The 24,404-nt window shown below is 36.6% G+C and overlaps 1 protein-coding gene across 10 annotated transcripts in view; it reads right to left on the reverse strand.

Annotated features, from left to right (window-relative positions):
- MEF2C (myocyte enhancer factor 2C) overlaps positions 1-24,404 on the reverse strand; it is a 138,436-nt gene that overhangs the window by 66,939 nt on the left and 47,093 nt on the right. For 7 of the 10 annotated variants that reach the window (XM_086770841.1, XM_086770844.1, XM_086770842.1 and 4 more), the window contains one exon: positions 10,396-10,593. In XM_086770841.1, the coding sequence (XP_086626967.1) occupies positions 10,396-10,449 (54 nt within the window). In that variant the 5' untranslated portion in view covers positions 10,450-10,593. Of the gene's footprint in view, positions 1-10,395; positions 10,594-12,518; positions 12,658-24,404 lie in introns of those variants that run through there. The other 3 variants (XM_086770837.1, XM_086770840.1, XM_086770836.1) reach the window with 3 other exon arrangements.

Here is a 24,404-nt window from a genome sequence, read left to right on the forward strand (position 1 = left end):
TTTGGAATGAATAATGAGACAGGTAACAAAACTTCATTCAAATTCTGAAAAAAACCCTACTCTTTCAAATACTCCTTTAATGTTTTCTTTGATTACAGAAAATTGCAATGCATTTGTTGAAACATTTGTATACATAAGCATGTTTCAGAAAAAGCTAAACATACAGAAAATAAAATGTACTAACTCAACATATTTTTCTGCATCTAAAATGCCTTTCAATCAACTTTTTGACCACAGTGCTGTAGGTGGAGTGTCCCTGTACAGTATGGTTTCTGTTGCACAGAAACCTCAGAATTTAGCAAGTTACAGCTTCTTACCATCAAAGTACACCCCAGTACAGAAATATCCTTAAAGCCACTGTTTGTGTTTACTGTTAGGTGCTCCCGAACATTTAGAAAAACCACACAGCTGTGCTGCACAGCACATACTTATTTCATAATACTTATCACCAGAATGATACTAGTTAGAGTTCCTTTTTGTGGAAAGTGAAAAAAAGGAACATATCAGCTAGGTTTTTTTTTTCTTTCTTTAAAATATAATCTTAATTGCTCTGAATTTGATTTGTTTTTAACTCCTTGATCTTTCTAACATTTTTTAAATATATCAGATGATGTTTTCTGCCACTGCTGATAAATACATTTAAAAAATTGTATTTACTACTGTTTCTATGGTGATCTGGAATATTACTTTTCTTTTCAAATATACCATTCATTGTGGCTTATCTTTACATAAATATTATATATATATATATATATTTAAATTTATCATACTTTTACAACAGCTTATACTATGGTTGAACTCTTATTTTCAAATGTATAGTGAAAGATCAGTAACTTCAGGAAAGACTGAGAAAGCTTTTAAGTCATTTAAAAATAATGACCTTTTCATACTTTCTTCTAGGTGTCTACATAAGGAAGATGAATATACTTCTCTTCCATAGGCTAAAATATTTTTATGAGCAGTACAAGTAGACAGCATCTCTATTTCTTAACTTTTTTTGAGTCTCAATTTGTTAATAATTTGTTATGTTAACCATACTCACTCAAACTAAAAGTACCTATTAAATATTGTCTAAGGTAACAGATAATATTCTAGTATTGCAGAAATTTTGCTGAGTGGTAAAAACTAGCATAATTTATATAAAACACTTCATCTCTTTTGTCTAGGTGGAAGGCAGTGTGCAATCTACACTTAAGAATTTTTGCCTACACTTCAACTGACTCAGTGTTGAGAATGAACAAGACACACACAATCCACATGAACATGAGCTTTTGAGTAGCTGTAGCTACAGTACCAAAAAATCCAGGTGGTCACATAGTCTTCTTGTCATATACTGCATTCAAAGTCCTCAGTCGTGATAACATCATATAACAACGGACAATGCCATTTTGTCATTTGACATAAAGAATACTAGTGAGACCGAAATAAAATAAACAGTGAGACAATCTATCAATATATTTTAAAAAGGACACCCAAATAAGTGTATGCATTTAAATTTCTGTTTAATATTTAACTTTTTCAGTGGCAAGAATGAAATCACTACATTTTCTTTCCTGGTGATATCAGTCAATAGATGATTAATTATCTCAGTTGTCTACACCACTGCTAATTTGTAGGTGTTTTCCAGTTCACAATTTTTCTCCTTTTTAGGAGAATGGTAGGTAATTTAGGAAGTCCTTCTCTTTTTGGGATACAATATTTTATAATGACAGTGTGAGAACTGGGGAGAACGAAAGCGGAGTGGAGGGAGGAAGTGGAACAGATAAGAGGCCAGCATTCAACTGTCTTTAAAATCTTTTTAAGTGTGTGTCTATAAAACGCAAGGTTTGAAACACCAACAGTTCCTAAATACTGTTATGAGGTGCTTTTATGTGTAGTTTTACATGTATTGAAAAAAGATCGGTGTGCAGAGTACCACATTTTCCTCTGAAACATATTAAAAAATAACCTAATTTCATCCCTTCATATTAGCTGAAAACCCACTAGTCTATTATTATTTGTCTGAGCACTATGATTATTTTACTTATTTAAAGGTTATTTTTTAAAAATTTAAGAGTCAAATTGCTCTCAAAACAGGAATGGTGGTACTGGAAAGGTAGGTTACTAAAGCCTGCAGCGTTTTTGGATATGAAGCAGCATAAATGCTGATGACTTCATTTGCTGTGAGCAAATCACATGCTGCTTTCAAGTATTGGGAAAACTTAAAAAAAAAAGCCAACAGTGAAGTAGCCAGCTTCCAATTTCCTTGATATAAATCAAGGTGATTTTTTTACGCATTTTGGATGAAAATCTGACAAAAGGTGAAACACACTGTACGTGCTAAAGGAAAGACATTGCCAAAAAAAGGATTGTTAAAAGGACGTTTTCCCACTTCAACCCTAGCACTCCTTCAATGCCATGGAAACACCTCTCAACTAGCTCTTCATGCACAAAGCTGCAAGGTTCTTCTGAGAGATGGTTCCTGGACTCGTTGTTGCATTGTCTGTAAGTGGGGCTGTAGGCAGGATGAATTCAAGTGTGCACGTCACACACTGCGATGTGCTCCACTTAGAGGGTAATTCGGCCCAAAGCAGACTTTCTTGTTTAGTTGCTAGCAGGTAAAAGTTAAACTAAATAAACCAGAAGCTGACGTTGCTTGTGAGCGTAAATTCTTTCATGTGCTGCAATTTACATTTAAGCCTGTATGTAAATGGTAATAGTGGCTACTGGTAATAGTCTTTATTTAGCTAAATTCGTAACAACAATTCTATGCTTCTTATAGATGTTAATACATCAGTGGAGGAACCAAAGCAATCATATATACACTAATTTAATTAATACAGCCTTCAGGATACATTATTTATCTTAGTCACAGTGTAGTCTTTGTATTTTTTTGGTGGGCATTGGTTTGCAATTATTTTGTTTTATTTTATTTTATTTTATTTTATTTTATTTTATTTTATTTTATTTTATTTTATTTTATTTTATTTTATTTCATTCTTTTTTTAAATTCGGGTCCTTCTAGTACCGTTCCTGAAATCTCAAACACTTGGAGAGGCTGAGCCATAACAGCACTCCGTATTTGTAACTAGCAGTCACAGCACATGTGCTATCATTTTATGTTTTCAAAGTAGCAGCCCTGTGATCTTTCAAGCAATTCAGCCCAGCCAGTGGCAGAATATCAGTGTTCCCCTTACTTCTTCCTATCCTGATTATAAAGATATATAGCTGCTGACACAGGAAAATGAGAGAAACGGGGAATTTGCACATAATCCTTCCCATATACATTTCCTGCCATTAAACATGTATGGGTGACTGGTGAAAATCAGGGACTGCTGATGCACAGAAGTATCTGATATAGGCACTGGTCAAGAAGAAATATTGTTCTCTTTGTTCTTATTTCATCTGGAATGTCTAAATTTCTGACACAAGGACTAGAGCAAGCCTGGTAGGCATGATGTATGTAACGAACAGGAGGTTCTACATGAGCAATCTACCTAACTTCAAACATAATGAAGCCACGTTGGCCATGGGTAAACCAAGGGGCTCTTGACTAAAATTTCACTGCCAGGTACCTAATTCTATCATACGCTGAAACCTCAACTACTCGAGAGGCAACAGCTCTTGTCATAATCTCTCTTTCCCTTCCTCCTATCTGATTTTTGTTGAGATCTGTTTGTCATATGAAGAGGCCTGGCTACCACAATCTCTACAGTAAGCCTCTGCGGGACTGGGAAGGAGCATCAGTGCAGGATTCACTCCAGACAAACCTTCCTTTATGCAATAGCTGGGCATGCCTTATTAAATGAAAGACCCTTTAAAGAGTGGTGAAGGACCGTCAGCAGCCTGCTTCCATCTTCTTACAACCCTCCAGCGTAACTCACAGGGATGAGACAGCAGTGATTTATGCTGCTAAAAGAGCTATTGTCCCCGAAAGCCTCAAGCGTATTGAGCTACTACTTGCTGAACAGTCCAGATAAAGAGGACTCCTAAGCAAGACGCCCTAAAATTACAGCTACAACAAATAAAATGTTCACGATTAATCCATATAAAAAAGAAGGCTTTGTACTTGTGTGTTACACCCTATTTTTAGTATATTAGTACATAAATAACAGATCAAATACTTAAAATAGTGATGCTATTCAGTCTGCCTAATCCAACACATAATGGTGGATCTCTCATACGAATTTTTTCATTCCCAGTAAATAAAGAAGGAATAATTGGAAGATGTGTTAATTAACAGATGATACAGCAATGCAGAAATTAGCAGGTTAGGCAGTATCAATGTGCTTCCCACTTCAACTTACAAATTAAGATCTAAAACCAGGCAGGGGTGCAAGCGTAATAATGGTTAATCTCTGATACTTCATTTCCTTTTTTTGAATCGGAGAGATAAAAGTAAGTCCATTATATATAGATGAACAGATACATATGTATTTTAGGAAAAAAATATCATCTCTCTCAAAACCACAGTAGCTAATACAGCATGTAAGAAAGCCAACTTATTTTTTTTCAGCATGCTATCGCCAGTTCTGGCAGGTACAAATAGATGTTTAGGGTAAAAAAACATGTTTACTAGTTCTGTGCTGCTAAAATGTTCGTAAGGTAAAGGTCAAGAATATTTCATTCCCTGCTGAGCAAATGGTCAGGAAGCACATTTGTCTGCATTTCCTGTCATAACAGGAAGAGTGTAACTTCTTCCTCTCCACAATGGCTTCAGTTCTGCTTCCCACCTCCAGCTCTTTCTCCCCCAGGGCTTTCCAAACCATTCCTTGTAAGACAGCGAGGCTGTGCCGGTGTCCGCACTGGTTTTCAGCTCCACTGTGCTGGCAGATGCCTCCTGCACTACTGCACTCTCTTTTCTTAGGCTTCTTGCTCACACTTCAAATTAAAAGTAATTTGACCTAAATATTTACCTTATGCTAATTCACTCTAAATTATGCCCAGAACATACATTTGTAATACAACCACACTTAACCTTAAATATAATACATTCTAGAAATTCACGGTTCAGCTCAGCAGCTCTTAAAACTTCACTTCTCGCATAGTCTGGCGTAAAGTGAAAAGTGCTGCCAAAGTTGTACAGATTACCAGAATTTAGGAGTCATGAAAACTCGGGGTGTATTCTGTGCATACAGAAACCTAACTTTACCTCTGAAAAAAAAAACAGGACCAAGGCCTCACTGTAATGCTGTATTCCAAGCATATGTCTTACTGTGTGCAACTTAGGCAAGAGAAGAAATTCAAATATCTGGAAGATAAAAAGTATGATGTTTAAGATAAAGGTTCATGGAACAGAATGACGCTTAGTTGCAGAGTTAAGCATTTATGTTTTTATACAAAAATCTTTCCCTGTGGGGGATAAAAAAAATTTTCTCAGATCTTGGCTAAAATGAAGATATCCCATGAGGGAAGACTGAAAATACCAGGAAATCGGTGGATAAAAGTTTTCTAGCTAACTTGTGCTCATGTTAGGACTAATATGCAAGGCTCCTTTCTTTCAACAAGGGAGTTTCTGATTCAGCTGATAGTCTCTTAGTCTTTCCTTTTAAATAGAGATGAAATACAGATAAAAATAGATACCCCAGGCTGAAATTAGTTTTGAAACCAGCAGCGTTAGGTATCGAAGTCAGTAGAACAAATCTAGGTCTTCCTGCAAATGGTCATTTCCCTCCAGGATATCAGTCCCCTGCCCCATAACCTCACTTTACTTATCTGCTTTAATTTGTTCTCTATTGAGCTGATAACTGCAGTACGTCTTGGTTTTTAGCTTTACAGATTTGCTGGAATCAAAGAATGGTAAGAAGTCTACGCCTGAAAAAGTTTGCTACTGTTGTACCCCACAGAATTGCACAGACATGATACTTTAAAAAGGGTGTCTTACTATTTAAGCTTCTTAATATTGAAGTATACACTTCCTATAGTATTTAATAACACTTAAGCTCCCAGTACCTCATTACAAATTGAAAGAGATGTTTTAAACAGTATGCAGAATCATTAGCTAAGCTCAACTCAGTTTTAACTGTGAATATGACGACAGCATGCTTCACAAGCAGGAGAAAAAAAAAGCAGAACTAATGAGCAAGTTGATCAGATGGATAAAAAATGGTGGATTGCCATATAAGATCTGATGTTTCTTAATACTAACTAGACAACAGTGGATTAAAAGCAAGAGGGTGTTGCAGTCATTGGGTCAATATTCCCTCTTTCCTGGTCAATGTGTCTCTGGATTTAGCTTACAGACTATGGATTTAATGAGATATTTTCTAAGTGACCTTGTATAATAGTAATATAATATCATTTACGTCATTACACCTATTTGTTTCAGGCCTGGGCAGCCCTGCCTGGACTGCTGCAAAGGCAGTTTCAGATGATCCCAGCCTACAGCAGGCCACAAAAGGTCCTCATTAAAACTAACAAAATCTCTCAAACTGATGAAAGCCAAATAGGAAAACTACAAGGAGCATTCTGAAGCAGATGAATGCAATTTTTCCTTCATGTGTTGACTGTAACATAGCTAGCTGAATTATTTGTTCAGTTGACACATGAAAATAAAGTTCACCCATATTACTGCAAATGCTCTTCCTCTTTTTTTTTTTTTTTTTTTTCCCCCAAATGACCCAGAAGTCTTCATTGTGGATATTCTCCAATCTGCCTGGTCGCAATTTCTGCACAAAGAGCTTGCAGCAGTCAGGAGGTTTCAACATCAGATGTCAGTGCTAATATTTCTGGCTATCGGTTCTATCGGTGGTGCAACTAATACCATGTATGCAGTCTACTTGAATGGGCTGTTGACAAGGCTACCGCAGTCTTATGAGTCTCAGCAACACTAGCAGAGACTCATTCCACATTTATGAAGACTATATTATCCAGTGTTACAATAATAAAAAAGAAAATCTCTGGTCACACTGGCTGCTCACAATAGGATTCTCTTGAGAGTTTTCATTTCCATTTAATATCATGAAGGTAACTAAACTACGCAAATAAATACACATTTAGTCTAGCCCTGGCAGTTATTCATACTCCTTCTCCCTGTGGCTAAAAGCAAAGCAAAAGGGAATTTTTCAGATGAGGTTTTCTGAAACTCTTGCAGCTGAAGACAATTTGTGATCACTCAGGGAAGATTCAGACCTCCTTGCCACCTTTGCCACCACATGGTAATTATGAGGGCCAGGAAAATATAGCCAACTGGCAGCCCACATGAAACAACATGAAATTAACGTCTCCTCCTAGTTAAAAGCCTGAATTCTGCACTCACTGAAGTCAATGACAGAGCTCTTACACAGTCCAGGGTGAAAGGACTGGGACTCTAATGTCTAGGTTGCAGTAGTTTTCCTCTAACTTATCCCAGAATGCCAAAGTTTCAAATAGTTTTTGGAAAAGGGCAGATCATCTCCCCATATTGCACATTTCTATGAGATGGCAGCCAGATATCTGACTCGGGATAGTTTCAACTTACATTTATTACCGGTATGGTTACTAAAGGACAGAAATCCAACTTGCTCAGAAGAAATACTCTGGAAGAGAGGTCAGGACTATTTTTGTCCTTCCCAGTCCACTCACAGGAGCACGTTGAACAGTAGTGGAGTCTCCTACCCCAGCAGACAGTGGTGTGGAAGAAAACAGCTGTTATACTGACAGAACAAGTACTCCATTCAATGGTTAATGTAAATAGTGAGTCAGGACAGTGGGAAAATGAGCGGAAAAGCAAGGACAGAAATTACCTTCCACAGGCCTCGTGAGAACTTAAATCATTTTGCAAAAACTCTTGTTACCCAAACAGATTCACCCTTGCACTAGGAAAGGGCAGAAGAATTAATATTGCTAGATCCCCTATTTTTTCCCCGCATGTGCTGTTCTGCAGAGAATTTATGTGCTTGGAAACAGCTGAAGATGCACCACCCGTGTATATCATGTTCCCGTCTAACATGGCTTGTATTGTGAAACCACACTGAGTTTGAATGTAAGCAACAATAAGGCAGTTTTAAGTCAATAGATTTGCTGCTGTTCTTGCAAACATCTTTTGGTGAGGTAGTAAGAAAGAAAACAGTCTCCATCCATATCATGGTAAACGGAGCTCCAAAAAAGCTTCTGCTGGTATCTTAATTTTATTAATAAAATCTTTCAATTTTTTTTTTTCTTTCCGGTGCAGCCTTTTAATCTTTTCTGTGCATTCAAAGATATTTATGTCATCAAATAAAAAAATAATATAGGAATATAAACCAGTTACTATTTTAAGGTTACTGGAAGTGTGTAAGTTAGAAAACAGATAAACTGATGCAGCTTCACTGAAGCAGCAATAGCTCATGGAATACATTTTAAGAAACAGTAAGGCTTGTGAAAAAGTAAATCTCATAGAAATGGTTAAAGGATCAATCGGCTATCAGTGAAAATAAACTTGTATTTAATCTCATATATATCGCTACAACCAAAAAGCCTAATCCCACAGTTCAAATGAATCAATGGAAATCTTTTCATTGCCTTCACTGAACTTTAAGTCAGGGCACTAAATGCAAAGAGGATAAAATCAGTAGAAACACTTTCTAAATTGTGTTTCAATATATTAGCAGAAATGAGAAGCAGAATCAAGCCAATTTTACTGTGTGGAGTGTAAAGTAATATAAATCTATACCTTTGTCCTCACAGTGACTAATAACCATGATGGACATTATCAAAAGCTTGCAAGATAAACGCTTTCTGCACTAACACTACAGTTGCCAGTATTGTAATATTACAGTTTTATTGATAATTATTAGTTCTGAAAGCTCCTGCTAGAAGCCCTGAAACTCCACTGTGAATGACTTGAAAGACCAGCTGTCTTCATTTTTTAAATTTAGCCCCTTGAAAGGTATCTGACAAAACTGGGGCTAAAGTTCTCCATAAATCCTAAATTTGAGCAAACAAGTTGACACTGAAGCTATTGTATGAATTAATGTTATTAATTGCAAAATTCTGTCGTATCATTTACAAAATAATTCAGGTTCACTTCAAAAAGAAAACACGGCAGTATGGGAGAATTCCAAACAACTAGTGTTGTAATACTTAATGATAAATCCAATTCAATATTTCAAATCCAATTTAAATTCCAAGCTATAAACCAATCAAAATAAATATGGCGATGGCTTTATATTGATAGAACTATTGCTTTTTGGGTTGGCCCACAGCAATAGGCAACCTTCAGGGAAAACACAAAATGTATCCATCGTAAATATAATTTTGCTTTTATACATCATTTTCTGCCATAGAGAACACAAGTGACTACTAAAACTACAAAATTCAAAAATTATTGGAAAGTATATTTAAAGATTATAATTCGTTGTTATGTCTAGGCTGAGTTTTTTATGGCTTTATAAAATCCTTGAAGACTAAAAACATAAATTAAAAAAAAACCCCTTAATATATGAAGAAATACAGAGATCAGATGAATAGAACTAATATATTAATAGTAACTCAGTATCAAGTTCTTTAAAAACAGGTACTGAAGATTACTCCTAAACTGCTGTCACATGTATGAAGAGCACTAATCATAGTGTTAAATAATTTTATGGAGAGTTTCTCAAACTTGTGAATCTCCAGTGCCAAGGAAATATCCACCCGTTTACATAAAATGTAAACAGTAGCAGCTTTTCACTGCCAATTGTTGAATTTTATTTTTCGGAAACCAGGAAAGCAGGTTTTCTAATTTATGACCATATTTTAGCTAGCAGAGATATTGTTGATAATATGTGACAGCTGCTCAGCCATTTTATTTCAAACAGTGGTAATAAATAATTAGCCAGTCCTGCTGGACCTATTTAGCCATAGCATCAGTCACGGAGACTTTGTTTCACAACTACAACATGCCAGTCTTATTGTATGTGGGTTTTAGAATGTGTTGGGCTACTCAAATTCTTTTAAAATTCAGGAAAAGGTGAGATTTTTTATGAAGTAGTGTAATTTTTCCATGAAGGAGGTAAAAATAAAAACACCGCAAACATGTAGAAACAAAAATTATTTGGATCTATGAATGAATGCAATTCCTTCTGCAAATAAACTCCTACTATGACAGTTCACTAAATACAGTACTAAAAGCCCGTATCCTGTAACAACTTGCAGATGTGCTTAACCATGTGTATTACACACCGAAGTCAAAGTGAGTGCAGAGGGAGCTCAAAGCACAGCACACACATCAGTCTTTGTAGAATCAAGGCCTCAAGTAATAAATTCCTAACTATGCATGTTATTAAACTTGAAAAAACTATGTGTGAAGTTTCTATTTCTTTCCAAAAGTACTTTTTCTTTGATAATCTTCCATACATTGTGTATAAGTAGGTATATGTGTATGTACACAAAGGTATTGACTTTTTAATCACTTATGAGAAGAAGTCATTTTAGAAATATAATATGATGTTCAAATACAATATTTTTCCCACTCACCTGTCTGTTACGTTCATCCATAATCCTTGTAATCTGGATCTTTTTTCTCCCCATAGTCCCCGTTTTTTTTTCTCTCCTTCTTCCTTAAAATTACGTATTTTTCCCTTCTCTTTTCTTCCTCTTTCCTGTTTCCTCAAAACAAACCTCCTTCTTCAGCACTTGCACTACTCAGTTCACAGTCCCCTGCATCCGTTCCTGCTAAACACAGAAAGGAAATCAACAGTTATTACAAAATTGATAACTAGATGAAGGTTATAATATGGAGCTGACCAAGCATCCTAATTATAATTTTGTGTACAAGTAAATTATAATAAAAATTTACATTTGCATCTATAAAATAAGTAATGCATACAGAAATAATAATTTAACTCAAAGGCTTCTTTTTGTGAACAAATCTGCCAATATATCAAGAAATTAAGAAAAGGACTGAAATACACATTGCCAAAACTTTAATGGAATTAGGCGTCTCTAGTTTTAAATATCATTCACGGCTCTAAAATGAAAAATTACCTAAATCAGAGAGTTAATGAACCTTTCTGTACCTATGTATGCTAAGTAGGACAGCTAATTCATTTCTGAAGGGAAAACAATCTTGTGTTTTGACAGCAGAGGTGATAATGTCCCTCATTATGCAAATAGGATGGACCTTTATTAAAGTGTTATTTGATATACGAGAGATGTGAACTACTTTAAATCCAAAAATTTTAACCTTATTCTTTAAGAATATAGATTACTGCAAGTATTACTCACGGTACTTGAAGTAAATAGTAGTGCATTTTCCCTCATTTCATTTCAATGTAAATTCTAAAATATTCTGACAAATTATTTATAACTGGCAAACACATACATCTTTCCTTATAAAAATCCTTGCACCAAAACCCAAGCTATATAGGGGACAGATGATAATTTAAGAATGTTTTGAAAAATATTTTCACCGTTTTAGTAATGCACCGATACTAGCTTCCTGAACCTTACAATACTCGTTCTGTCGCAAAACTAAGAACAGTTAGATGCCAGATATAAAAATACATAATGCAGTACACATCCCATATTTCACAAAAATGTCATAAATCACAAAATTAATTCCCATCATATGCAAAGTATTTTTAGCAATAAAAAACTTGACAGAAATATAAGAATATACAGAAATTATGTTCAGTCTAGTACTAAAGTAAAAGATGCAATTTTTTTCCTTTTTAGCCTTCATTTACCATTTTTTTATATTTACATATTTTGAACAGAACAGCACAGAGTTCTTCTCAAGAGAGGAGAGAAAAAAAAATCTGAACAAGATTCATATAAAATGATTTTTACAAGTTTTCCTGTTAGATCTATAGTGTATTAAAAATATTGCATTGTTAATAAAAAATTAGTAATTTTAAAACAGAGGCTGGTGTTTCCTTTTTATTTTAAGCTGGTAGTCTCACAGTCAACCTGATAAAATTCTCACAATATGTTACGTAACACTAAGCCGATGTCCTGGCCATTTAATCCATTATTTGGCTCCGATTCAAAGCTATTGAGGTAGAAAAGCTAGACCTCACTCATTCTGATCTTCAGTTCTCTCCTGATTTTCTTTGCATACATTAAACTTCAAGCTGCTCAAGAGTTTTATTGCTCAAAGGAAAAAAAAAGTTAACAAATAAGCAGTCAGTCTGAGTTTTCTAACTAGCCACTGTGACACAATCAATCTGCTGGGCAAAACAAATTTTCAAATAGAACACTTATCTTTCTGTACATTAAGGCCTTTTTATATTATTTGCTAGGCATAATCCCTAAATCATTACCACAATGCAGAACATGTAACAATTTGTGTTGTCAATATAATAAAGTGTAAAGGCTGCAAAACTTTTTTGCTGCTTTTTACTTATTTGGAAACAGTTCCAAGTTTTCAATGCTCAAAAGGGCACAAAGGCGCTTGAGCATATTTACAACAAAAAAATACAAGTCCAAAACTTTGAAATAAGTTGAGTAAATGTATTTATAAAACTTTTTTTTTTCCAAATGAAGCTAGGAGACAGTCTTATCTGATATTCAGTGTTGACAAACAAACCCAGTCTATATTTAGAAAGTCTTAAATTTCCTCGGACTGGGTTTCTTTCCTGTTTTTCCTACAGTCTTACCTCCGATACAAAGAGCAAGTTAGAATGGTGTTTCCCATGCACATGCAGGACCCAAAGGAGTCTAACGGGCTTTCTCTGCAACAGCAAGCCAGAATGCTAATCCACAGCGAATGCATATGGAACAATTTCCTTTCCTTTCATCCAGCCGAAGCCAGTGGCCGCTATCGGCTCAGGGCACCGCGCCTGCCCAAGCTCCTGTCCGCTGCAAGGTGGAAGGTCAGGGTAGGCAGATGAGAGCAGCGGTGACAGGGTAGCAAGGATGAGAGCTGCTCTGTGGATCGAGATGCTGGCACTGAGTTCAGAAAAAAAAATCACTGAATACTGAGAAAATCTACCAGGAAGGACAGAAACCTTAGTGGAGGAGCAATATGTTGAGTCCCTCCCACACACTTATCAGTTCCACATTTAAGACCAGTCTTCAAAAAACAAAAGCTTTTATAGACAGTTTAAAGCCAGAACACTTAAAACTCCCATGATCTACACAAAATTATCTTCAAGTAATTCATGCAACGCTCGATGAGCAAGATTTTGTTCTTCATTAGCTGCAGTAACCCACTAAGTACACTAGTTTTATTTTAAGAGGAAACATAGGTCTGCAAGAAAATAAAGTTGAAGGGGAGCAAGGATGATTTGGTTATTAAATATTATCATACAATCTGAGAGAACTTGAAGGAGAAGACAGAATGTGTTAGGCCATATGTATCCAACATGCAATTTGCAAAGAAACATTAATTTTTCTTCAACAGGCAGCAGATTAAGTTTTCTTGCACTGACCAAAAAAAACCTGTCTCCTGTTTGCTTTTGGCTTACTAGTCTAATTTCAAATAAAAGCTTTCCAGCTTTTCTAGCAAATTTATTTCCTTTTAAAAAAAATAATTTCTGCTGTTTTTTACTGCCACTAGAAACAAATTGGGAATGCTGTGGTATTCTCTGTCTGTCGTGCTCTTTTACACAGACACACATACCCACACATAGTGCTTCATGTGCTATCCTCCCTGTGTGATTGCCCTGTAGTTCTCTCCATTTCGTTAGCCTATACATTTGCACATGTACGAATATGCAGCATACAGCTGGATCGATTCCAAATCAATTAGATTCAGATGAGTAAATCAAGACATCTGATTCAAGGGCTGGTGACTTCCGAGTCAAACAACGTCAAGAGCCCTGGAAACCAACAAATCCCCATGGCTGCTTTTGGACTTCACCAGTGTTCTCGATACTTTTTGAAAGTTCTTGCAGGATTAAGGATGACGTATTAAGTATTTAAAGTTCACGTTAACTGATGAATTGTATTTCCCTAGCACTAATAAAGCACACTAGCCAGAAAAGTTGTAGGTACTGCAAAACTCAAACAGCACTGCAGGCTTTCATTATCCAAGAGAATCTAAAATAATTCCAGAAGCTTTGTTGAAGTAACTTTCCACATAAAAGAAACCTTCCAGCTTAATGACATGGTTACATGCAAACAAATTGCACTTAAAGAAACACATAGTTACAAGCTATGGTGTTACAGTCTTCAGCATTTTTTCTCTTTGCAAACCCAAATACACACACACACACACACACACAAAAAAACCACAACAAAACAAAAAAAACACCCCAAAACCAAATCAGACTGCTTACAAAAAGAGGAACTTCATTTTTGGCGGGCTTCTGTTCGCTATATGATTTGGCAGAGGCAGAGTCAGCTGACAGAAGATTGATCTGAGCCTTGAGAAGGGAAAGGAGCTAATGATCACTTTGATGGCTCCTGTCTCTGCCGTACACACGGACACGGACATACACACGCGTGTGCACACACACACGCACACACACATGCACACCCACTATTCCTCCTCTGCACCACAGAAGAATCTCGATAGAATGGCAGGAAACACGCACAGAGCGGTCAGGGAAGGATATGATGTCAGCAACCGCGAACAATAAAAGGTGTAAAGGTGCTTCCTTCCCTAAACTGTTCCAGAAGTGCAAAATGGGAACCAAAACTCTCCACTTCCTTCTCCGAGCAGAACTGTCTGAATCTGCTCTGCTGCAACACCCCAGACAGAGACTTCTTTGAACAGTCGCACCAGGGGCAATAAGGAGTATCAAAACAGGAGAGTCAAAATATTTAATTTATAAACAAGAAGGCAGCCAGAGGAAAAAACTAAGTTAAAATGTGCTGGGGTTTAGCATTTTCATGGTTGCTTGACAAAAGAAACAAACCTGCCATAAAGATGTCCCTGTTCCATTAAGCAGCTTGCATTCTGAGTGGATTAATTAGGTTAAAATTAAAGAATTAAACTGATTTTTAAAAATTATCCTAATGTAAGGAAGCAAACAAAAAAATGCTGTCCCTGTTCTCTTACCATTCTTATCTTGATAAATAAAAGTAACTTCAAAGATCTACGAAATATTTATGCAAGCCTTTCTGTTTACTCAAAAGAGTTTTGCATCAGATTCTAAGCAAGAATCTAAATGTAGTGAGTAAGAATACACCAGCTAGTTTTCTGATGAAAAATGAGCTGCACAAGCTGCGACATAACCATGAAAATCCACAGCGGGGAACACATATTCAAATCAAATGGTCACTGAAATGTTTTCTGTAAAAGCTGTAGCTGGCTATGTTCCGTACACAGTCACACAGTGAAGAAACTGCACTGAATAACAACACCGATCATTTTGGGTCCGTCACCTTGATCTGGATAAAGTTGAAAGAAACAGAGAAAAGGGTGACAGTAACGATCACCTTTCATGTTATCTGACTGAGATCAGCTGACGTTAAAGACAGAAGTGGCCCTTCACATTCAGTGTGGTTCGGTTGCATGGTCATTACAGAAGACACAGTTTGGGCCACTAACAGAAAAGTTACGATAAAATTATGTATGTCATCACCAGGGCAAGACATCAGTAAAGCAGAAATGGCATAGCAGTATGGCTATCCAGGCAGAAAGCCACGCAGCAAACGAATCTGAGTCATCTTAAGGTTTCAAACATCTGTCCACAACACCCTGATTTAGAAATTAAACATACCCTAAATTTATGTGTTTTGATCTTACGGCCAGGCTGCCACATGAAAAGACTGGAAGGGAGTTCATTTTAATCTACTAAATTTAACTCTCAAGAGCTACAGGAAGAATAAAACAAACTTTTAAGCCAGAATGGATATAATGAAATGACATGATGAAATACTACGGACTGCTACAGAGAGAGTACATCAAACAGGAAAAGTCTCTACATAAAGAAAGCATACCTACCAAACCTTATTCATCTTTTAATTTATCTAACCAGGTTCCTGATTTATGGCATGAGTTTAATTTATAATGGAGGACAATTCTAGGGCAATGAATTTCTGCATCAATGCAGGAGTAAAATGTTAATAAACTTGCAAACTGCAAAATCCTCCCTGTATTGAAGTTGTTAATTAAAATGTCTAGAGAAAACTTGAATCATTTGATCTGAGGTCACATTTCACTGATCTTACTACTGATTTTGAAAGCATCTGCTGAATTTGTAAGATTCTGTAGTCCAACTGATACTCCATTTATTTATTTATCTGTAAAGGATAGCAGAATCTATTTATTTTTAAGTCTGAGCTTTAGGAAATATGCCTTATTTGCTTTTCACATTTATATTTGAACATATTCTTATTACGCTGACAATGTGGGAATGAATTGCAGAAAACTCCTCTCTTTCAGGCATGTTACTCTCTTATAATCGATATCATTATTTGTATGCCTAGGAGGAGGAGACAGGAGAATATCTAGCATTGTGAATTTTTTTTTTGAATTTGGAGTTAAACACTTCTGAAAACTAGTTGTAAGAATACTTCATCTCCCCTGAATCAGACAGCTGTGGTCACTGTAGCTTACAACTCCACGATGGCACCAAGTGATCTCACAGAGAAAGAACTTACGCAATGTGGGTGGAAGAGTTTCACTTGTTATTGTTTTGCAAAGTTCCCCTGACAAGTTGGGTTTTTTTTGGGCAAACTAAGCATCATTGCCAAAATAGTGGAGAAGATGGTACTTCCTAATAGTAATCCTACTTCATTATGACACAGACCCCGCTTTTGGAAGACTGAGTTATCTAGATGTTGAAGACCTTGTCTGTAGCCACCTACCAAATTCAGCTGATCCATGCCCACATGAAAAGGAAAGGAATGACTTCAGCTTACGTTCCAGAGGATGTGCTGAGAGTCGTCCGTCAGGCACAGTAAAGGGGGGTTTTCTGAACAGTACATACATGTTAAACCAAACACAAGGGTGTGCTGACAAAGATCCATGATAAGAGGCCAAAGGCCTTCCAAGTCATTGTGGAATTTGCCACAGAGGGTGAGTCATTCCTTGCAGCAGTGCACCAAAAAGAGGAAGCAACCACTAGCAATCTAGATGAAAACTGATTGCCTGCAGCCCAGTACAAAGAGATACGTGCCTGCTACGCTTGATGAAAAAAGGAAGACTTGGCTAATTTACAACATTATTGAAGAACAGATGAATATTTGATTTGTAAAGTGAAGAATGTAGACACTAATGCGTATTTTAAGGAAAGCAACCAAGTGAAATACTAGTATACTAAAAAACATACTTGTGAAAAGTTGATTTTAAATCTACAGTGACTACCAGGTGATACTCACTGTCTACCCGTCACCCAGTTGAAAAAAAAGGAAAGCAAATAGTCTGAAGAAAAAGGTTACAAGTTCATGAGAAGGTTCATGATGTACTTTTGGCAGTTAGACAGACATAATGGGAGCCTGACCAATAAATACGGAATAGGATCCTTGAAGTGCTTGGGAGACGGGCTCAAACATAACAGTTTATTGAATCAGACAAGCTAATAATACAATGGAAAAAATAAAGGACTGAAAACTGAATCACCTAATTGGTCTGAAACAGAGACAGTGACTAGGAATGGGAACCTGTCTGAAAGTGGAGCAGGGAAATTGGACTGCTGCAATTTCAGCTAGGAATTTCGATCGTTTTGAGATAATAATTTGACTGGATTGCATTATAGGTAATAGATGTGCAACAAATACTAGGAAAGGTGTTTTACAAATTCAGTCTGTCATTTAAGGAGCTGGAGGAGAGGAGGAGCATTTCAGTGGTGAATGATTTAGCACCTTGTGTGTTGAAAAGGTGTCTTGGAACTACTCTGGCCTTGATTTACCTATTTTTAAAGACATCTTTCATACCGAGTCAGATACTAGTGCTTAGAGTTTGGGAGCAGTCTCCCACAAAAACAGAAAGGACTTTGGAGAGTGTTGGCTTATTACAAGAAAATTCAAAGATCTCTAGAGTTAAGTCATTGCATCACCTGAAAGCAGTCTCTGTTGTGGTTAGATCTAGATTTACAGATTTGTTATTAGTGCTTGTATGTGAGGAAGTCTGTGGTGAGGAACATAAATCCCCACAACGGCTTTTAAGAATCAAAGGACAATTCCAGGTATTATTGGAAAAAGCAATGTACTACAATATCAAATCACAGCCTGAACCTGGGCACAAGTGCTTAGTAATACCAATATCAGTGGCAGACAATTTCAGATTGTCCTCTATTGAAGAAAGTAAGGACTGATTCTCAAAAGGATTTTTTTTTTGTTACCAGAAAAGATTTTTTATTGCTTTCTACTTATAATTTACTGAATTGCAGAAATGCAAGGAAACCTGGTACATGCACTTAGACAAGAGAGCTGGAGACAGCAGCATCTGAGCTATGGTCAATGATCAATCTTGAAGCAACAGACAGAGTAGATGGAGAAGATAATTAAGTTTTGGGTAAAACAGGTGGACTTGTTCGCATCTACACAGACCTGGTCTCCTTGATCTTCATCCAAGAAACTTCAGAGGAATTTTCTGCACTCTGACCCTGGATCCTCCCTTTTCTCATTCAAAAGGCACTGTAATCATGCCAATCTATGTTTAACAACAGGAGCTGACTTCTGCTGTTCTAGGTTTGTGCTGCACCACCACTTCATCTCTGTGAGAAGGAACAGACATCTGGATAGTAGAAACATAATAATCGCATTTTGAAAAGGGATCTCTTACACATTTGCAAATGAAACTTTCCAGGAAATTTTCAGAGAAAAGAGAAAGCTTTTAGGAACAGGAATTTTGTGGCATGAATAAACAGGACAAAACATAATAAGAACCGAAAGTCTCTTTAAAGTACTGAGTAGATAAATGAGTGAGCACTATGTTTGGTTCGAAGACTAAGCTGAAAATTAGGAAGGATCATCTACGGAGGTAGAACAGGGACAAAATTGAGGATAAAAGTGTCATAAAACTGGGAACTCAGTGTAGAAATTAAGATAAAAAACCTGAGATATGAATAATTTCCCCATTAAAAGAAAATGTGTACCTCTGCCAGACAATGGATTCTACAGCAATATTGCAAACGGGTTAGCAAAAATGAATCCTTTCCAACATGACCAACGTGAGTGATGAAAATTGCGAAGGTAAAGCTTGAATGAAAGCAAAACTGTTTTGGGTTAGTGATGGGAAATATCTTGACAGGAAAACTGTAGAAATACGTTAAGGTGATATAACACATTTTCTGGCTGTCAAATGTTGCTCATGGTAAGAGTAACTTCTGTGATCCTATAGACCTGGATGCTTGAATAAAAGACAGCAAAGAATTTTGTTAGGTGTTATTTTGTGAAGGTTTGTGATTTGTGGCAATGGAGAGAAGCTAAAAATTGAGAGACACTGGTAGAGAAGTCAGTTATACAAAACACAAGGAGTAGAATCCTCAAGTAAAACTGACACAGAAATGGCTTCAGAGTTACTGCTAATAGGAAAGGGAACTCAGACATTAATACTTGGTAATGGACATGAATTCTTGGGTCTTGCTACACTGAGAGACAAGAGATCTTTATAAACAAACAGTAACAAAGAATATTTGAGTCACTTGCCAGTTTCCCTGCCCTAATGCAAACGACCTGTAATACCCTGAATTTGGCCTGCTACTCAAGCCAAAAGGCGGCAATGTCTCTTAACCATATGCCCTAGGGTGGTTCAGCTTCCTGAGAGAGAACTGAAGCAATCAAACATGAAAGACTTCAGGCAGGTGTCCCTGAGCCACAGAAATTCCTCAAAATCTGACTAAATCTTGAGAGATCCATGGAAGCTGCATGTGCCAGTGTCTCAAGCTATATAGTTTGCTGTTATTCTATTCAGGCTTGAAAAATTTGGTCCTGTATGGATTGACTAATGCCTTAGAAATTTATTTATTTATCTATTTATTTATTTTTCACCAATATATCTTGTATGATACAGTCAGTCACCCAAAGCAATCACTGACTTGTCAAACGTGGACTGAGTCTTAAGCAAATATGATTTTAAATCCAGAGAATGCAGCTGATTTCTGTGTAGCTACTCCTTTATACTAATGCAAGCATAAGAGCAGATCCATTAGTAGTACTGAAAAAGAAGTTAGGCAAACTTTATAACTAGAGTTAGTGTCTAAACAGATTAACCAAGTTGGATAAAATAAATTGCCTTTATGGTGTACAAGTCCTTCTTTGGATCCTCAGTGTACCCAAAACTCATCCTTTTTATCCGGCTGTAGAAGCTGGTCTAATGAAATACACTACCTCTGCCTAGAAACTATCTCCCATTTGTGGTGTTAGACCACCTGAGGTACAGCTATACTACCACAGAAACAGAAAGCTGGTTTTCCTACAACATAGATCTAAACACATAACTTTTACTTTGAAGTACCTTTATGAGTTTTCTAAAGCAACCTCAGATCAGTAAATCCTTCATCTGGCGATTCATTTCTTAGAGAGGAATGATGAGATATGGAGATGTTCTGCTTCTCTCTTTTGTATACCCAGTCCTAGAAACACACCCTTTCCCCTTTAATTCCTGACCTTCCCAGAAATGTCAAGAATTAAATATAGTTCCTCTGAAATGTAAAGTAGACCCCACAAGATGGTGGAGAGCTGCTGAGCTGCTCACTATTCATTCCTTCTGTGTAGATGTTAATATGATAAATATGAGTATAAAAACAATGACATTCCCTGAACTCAACTGCTTGCCCAGAGACAGCTGCAGGCTTCAAATGAGGAGGAAGAAGTGGGGGGGTGGGGGGGGAGGCAAGGGAAATATATCAATCTTCACAATGACCATGACAGCTGAAAAGTCTACATTAATGCTTCCAATCCTACTCAGACTTTTTTTTTTTTTCCAAGGACAAAAGGAGATGAAATGTATGTCAGGTACATAATAAGGCTAATAAAAAAAATGAAAACACCTGCATTTCACTGAATAGGGGTGAGGAACTGCCTCTGTCTGTGAAATATATGTCTTTTTCTAATGGCAAAGCTCATAAATTAGGACAGGTTGCTGCTTTTAAATATACAAAATGCATACAATTTAAGTAGAAACACATGAACTCAGAATACAGCTGTTCCAAAAAAAAAGGAAAAAAAGAACAGTACAGTGGCAGTATAGCAAAGAAGCACATATATTGTGATTACAAAGACCTGATACCTCTTATAAGCCACATGATGGGAAATAAACCTTGCATGTATATTGTCTGGTGCCTCGTATCGGGAATTTTGCATGTTCAGGATGAGGCATCTGTTAGAAAAATGGAAGGTTCTGACTACCAAGAAACAAAGTACATGGCCATATCTGCTAGTTCTAGCACAGCATCACTCATCTGCAGAAGCTACTTGCTTTCTGCCTCCTGTCTGTATCTTGACAAGAGGCATCTCTCTACACTGGAAGATCCAAACTGGATTCTTACTGGTTTGGAACTAGGAAAAATGCGTAAACAGACATGGCTATAGAAAGGAAAGATAACATGGAATTCACTATGAAGGAAAAAACAGAAAAAGATGCCTTGTGGGAGAAGAAATGGGCAAGATGCCCAAAACAACTGACTTACGTTGTCTGTTGAGGAAGGAATGTTTTGTTGTTCTGGCTTGGTGGAATATCCTACATATTTTTTTTTGTCCTAGGTGGTGGACAAAGGGGCAAGCAATAGATATATTTGTGGTAACAATGTTCATGTGGAAAAAGAGAAAGGGAGAGAATGGAGAAATGTGAGATATACAGCACACAAAGGAGTTATGCTTTGATATGATAAAGAGCTAACAGAGCTGCACTTTAGATACTAAGGATCCATCCTGAATCAGTTACAAAGACACAAATAACCCCATCTAATTTACTGTGCTGTTCAATCACATCGGAGTTCACATCCAGTTTTTGAAAACTGTATCAGGTAACTAATTTGTACTTTCCACATAAGGATTTGTTCTTCTAATTTTTCACAGAATCAGAATCTAATGGCTCTCACCTCAAGACCCGTAAAAGCCAATTTGGTACTGACACGGGAGGTGTTTACCACAGAGGTACACCCACCACGGTCTACAACAACAAAAGCCACAAGCGAGCATTGCACCCTGCCTACTGAACGTCAGCTGTAACCACTCCATTAGCACGTGCAGCTGGATTTATTTATTTCATTTCAGATACAAAACACATTGCATTTGGCAGTAGCCAATGCAAAAAGTCAACATCCTTAACAAATATCAGAAGAAAACAGACACATAAAAAGGGAAATACAGTGCAATTTGTTTGATAGTCTCCTTTCTATCTTGAATGAGCATATTTCTTTTTTTTTCTAAATGGATCATTACCAGCATTACTCAATTTATTATTGTCCTAGAAGCATGCTGAAAAAACAAAACATAATCGATACACAGATACATTAGCTAAATCTTTTTGTGGCCTTGAATGTACATTATGTTTTCTCAGAAATGGCACTTTTCAGCTCTATTGATAGTGCAAGGTGATTTCTGACAAAAAATATTCTTAGAAACAGAGAGCTGCAGCGAAAGTAGCAGGCAGATCAGTGTAAAGAATTGAATCTAAGGTTGGGATTCAAACAAGGCTGAGATCTGTTCCCTTTTCTGCCAAAAATATTTCATGCCACCTTAATTTCTTACTCAGTTCTCTGTTGGAAACCTGGGGATAAGAAACCTGGGGGTCTGTTCAGGCAAATGTTCTGAGAACTAAGTACAGTGAATATTTATTACACAATAGAGAAATTCTGAGGGCTTTCAGTAAATACACTATAATTCTCATCTGGCGTGGTCAGTGAGTATGTAAACAAATAGAGAAGATCATTTAGAGAAAAAGATGTATGAAAGTGATGTGAAGGGCAGGATTATGATCATAAAATATTAATATCTGTGTTTAAAATCACCGATTTCAGAAAGTTATAATTATCTTGTATATCTAAAGCATTTATATACACATGTTGTTCTAGCACTATAGCCCTTTATGCTAATGTATATCTTCTTGAAATAAAGATATTTGACAGTACTGTCATATAAGGCCCAACATGGTACACAGCAGATTCATCAATTTCCTGTTTCTTACCCTCTCTCTCTTACAGCATCCTAATCAACCTAATTAAAGCTTCGTTCATTTGAAACCTCAGATGACAATTTGTTTAACTCTGTCCCACTGTGGTCTTTTTATAAAGAGAATTAAATTTGATCTTCTGACAGCAATTATTAAATGATCCCAACTGGCCCCAATTAAGACACATGGCTCACAGGCCTCAAAATCCAATAAAGTGCCAAGCCCTCTCTTTCACTTGTACATCTTCCTCTACCTTGCTTTATTTTCTTAAAGCCAATTAAGCTCATCTTATTAAGTGGAACTGAATGCCGTTGTGTAGACTAATTCAGGATACAATGCATCAATTTACTTTTACAGACATACTGAAGTAGGGACAACGTGCTAAAAATCATCCTTTTCAAACCCCTCCCCAACTCAAGTCACCTAGCTTTAATGCCTTTCACTGTGCTGCACATGACCTACATATGCTTTTAAAACGCTGCCTACAACGAGCAGTGACTAGAGAAATACATTAAATATCCACGGTACAAGTTTTTTTTGCACTGCTTACAATTTTCCTTACAGTAATGCGTCTCTTCTTCAAGCGTTTCGACTTGGTTATCATCTCTTCATTCCAGAAATTAAAAGTAATTTGACGCTCGTGTAACTTCTGAGGTTAACCTTTTTTACCTTTAATTTCTGCTCTAATTTTTCCACACATGTTCAGCAGTAGGCTGCAAAGAAACGTTCCCATGATTTCACGTGAAAGCAGGTAGCCCCAGGATTTGGAACTCATCGATTGTGCGGTACTCCAGGGAAATAGCTGAATTAAAACCAGCCTCACGAGACCAAAGTAGCTTCCATACACATCTGGCTTTTCTTATTCTAAACTCTAACACCTGCCTGGAAATTTAACCCCCATCTTTTCTCTGAAGAACAAATAGGACAGATTTATCTACTGCCATTTGGTTTAGGTCAAAGCTGAGCCGTGTGATGTTCTGCTAAATTAATTGCAATGTAATTGATATTGTCTGACACAGTTTTTGAAAAGATGATGCTCCATCCATTTTATGACCAGACTTGCTTTTTCTGTATTAAAACATGTAAGATTTCACATTTCTGCACATTCACCCTAAATACAGCTTTGAGCAATAACATATTAAAATACAGCACACATTTTCTATCTCAATATTTCTAAGGAATTGCTGTACAAGATAAGATTATGTGCACAATTATCTTAAAAAGAGTAAGTAACAAGTAAACGAAGCTCAAAGCAATATTACTTCCATTGTGGTGAATATTTTCTGTATTTCTTTGATTTACGTACTGAACAAATGTAAGCACAGGATTCCTTAAACACAAAAAACATAGAAAGACACTAACTTTCAGTGAAATTTTTTCTTTACTAGCAGTAAGATGTGCATGTTTATGTAAGACACAATTAGACACATTTCCTGTCTAGCTGGAAAACATACGTTTCTTTGTAAAAATTTAAAAAAATTAAGGTGATGCCAACCACTTCTCAAAAAGTAAAATAAATTTATTTTTAAAGAAT

This window comes from Chlamydotis macqueenii, chromosome Z (genome assembly GCF_036417535.1).
Source record: "Chlamydotis macqueenii isolate bChlMac1 chromosome Z, bChlMac1.mat, whole genome shotgun sequence".
In the NCBI taxonomy this organism is placed as follows: domain Eukaryota; kingdom Metazoa; phylum Chordata; class Aves; order Otidiformes; family Otididae; genus Chlamydotis; species Chlamydotis macqueenii.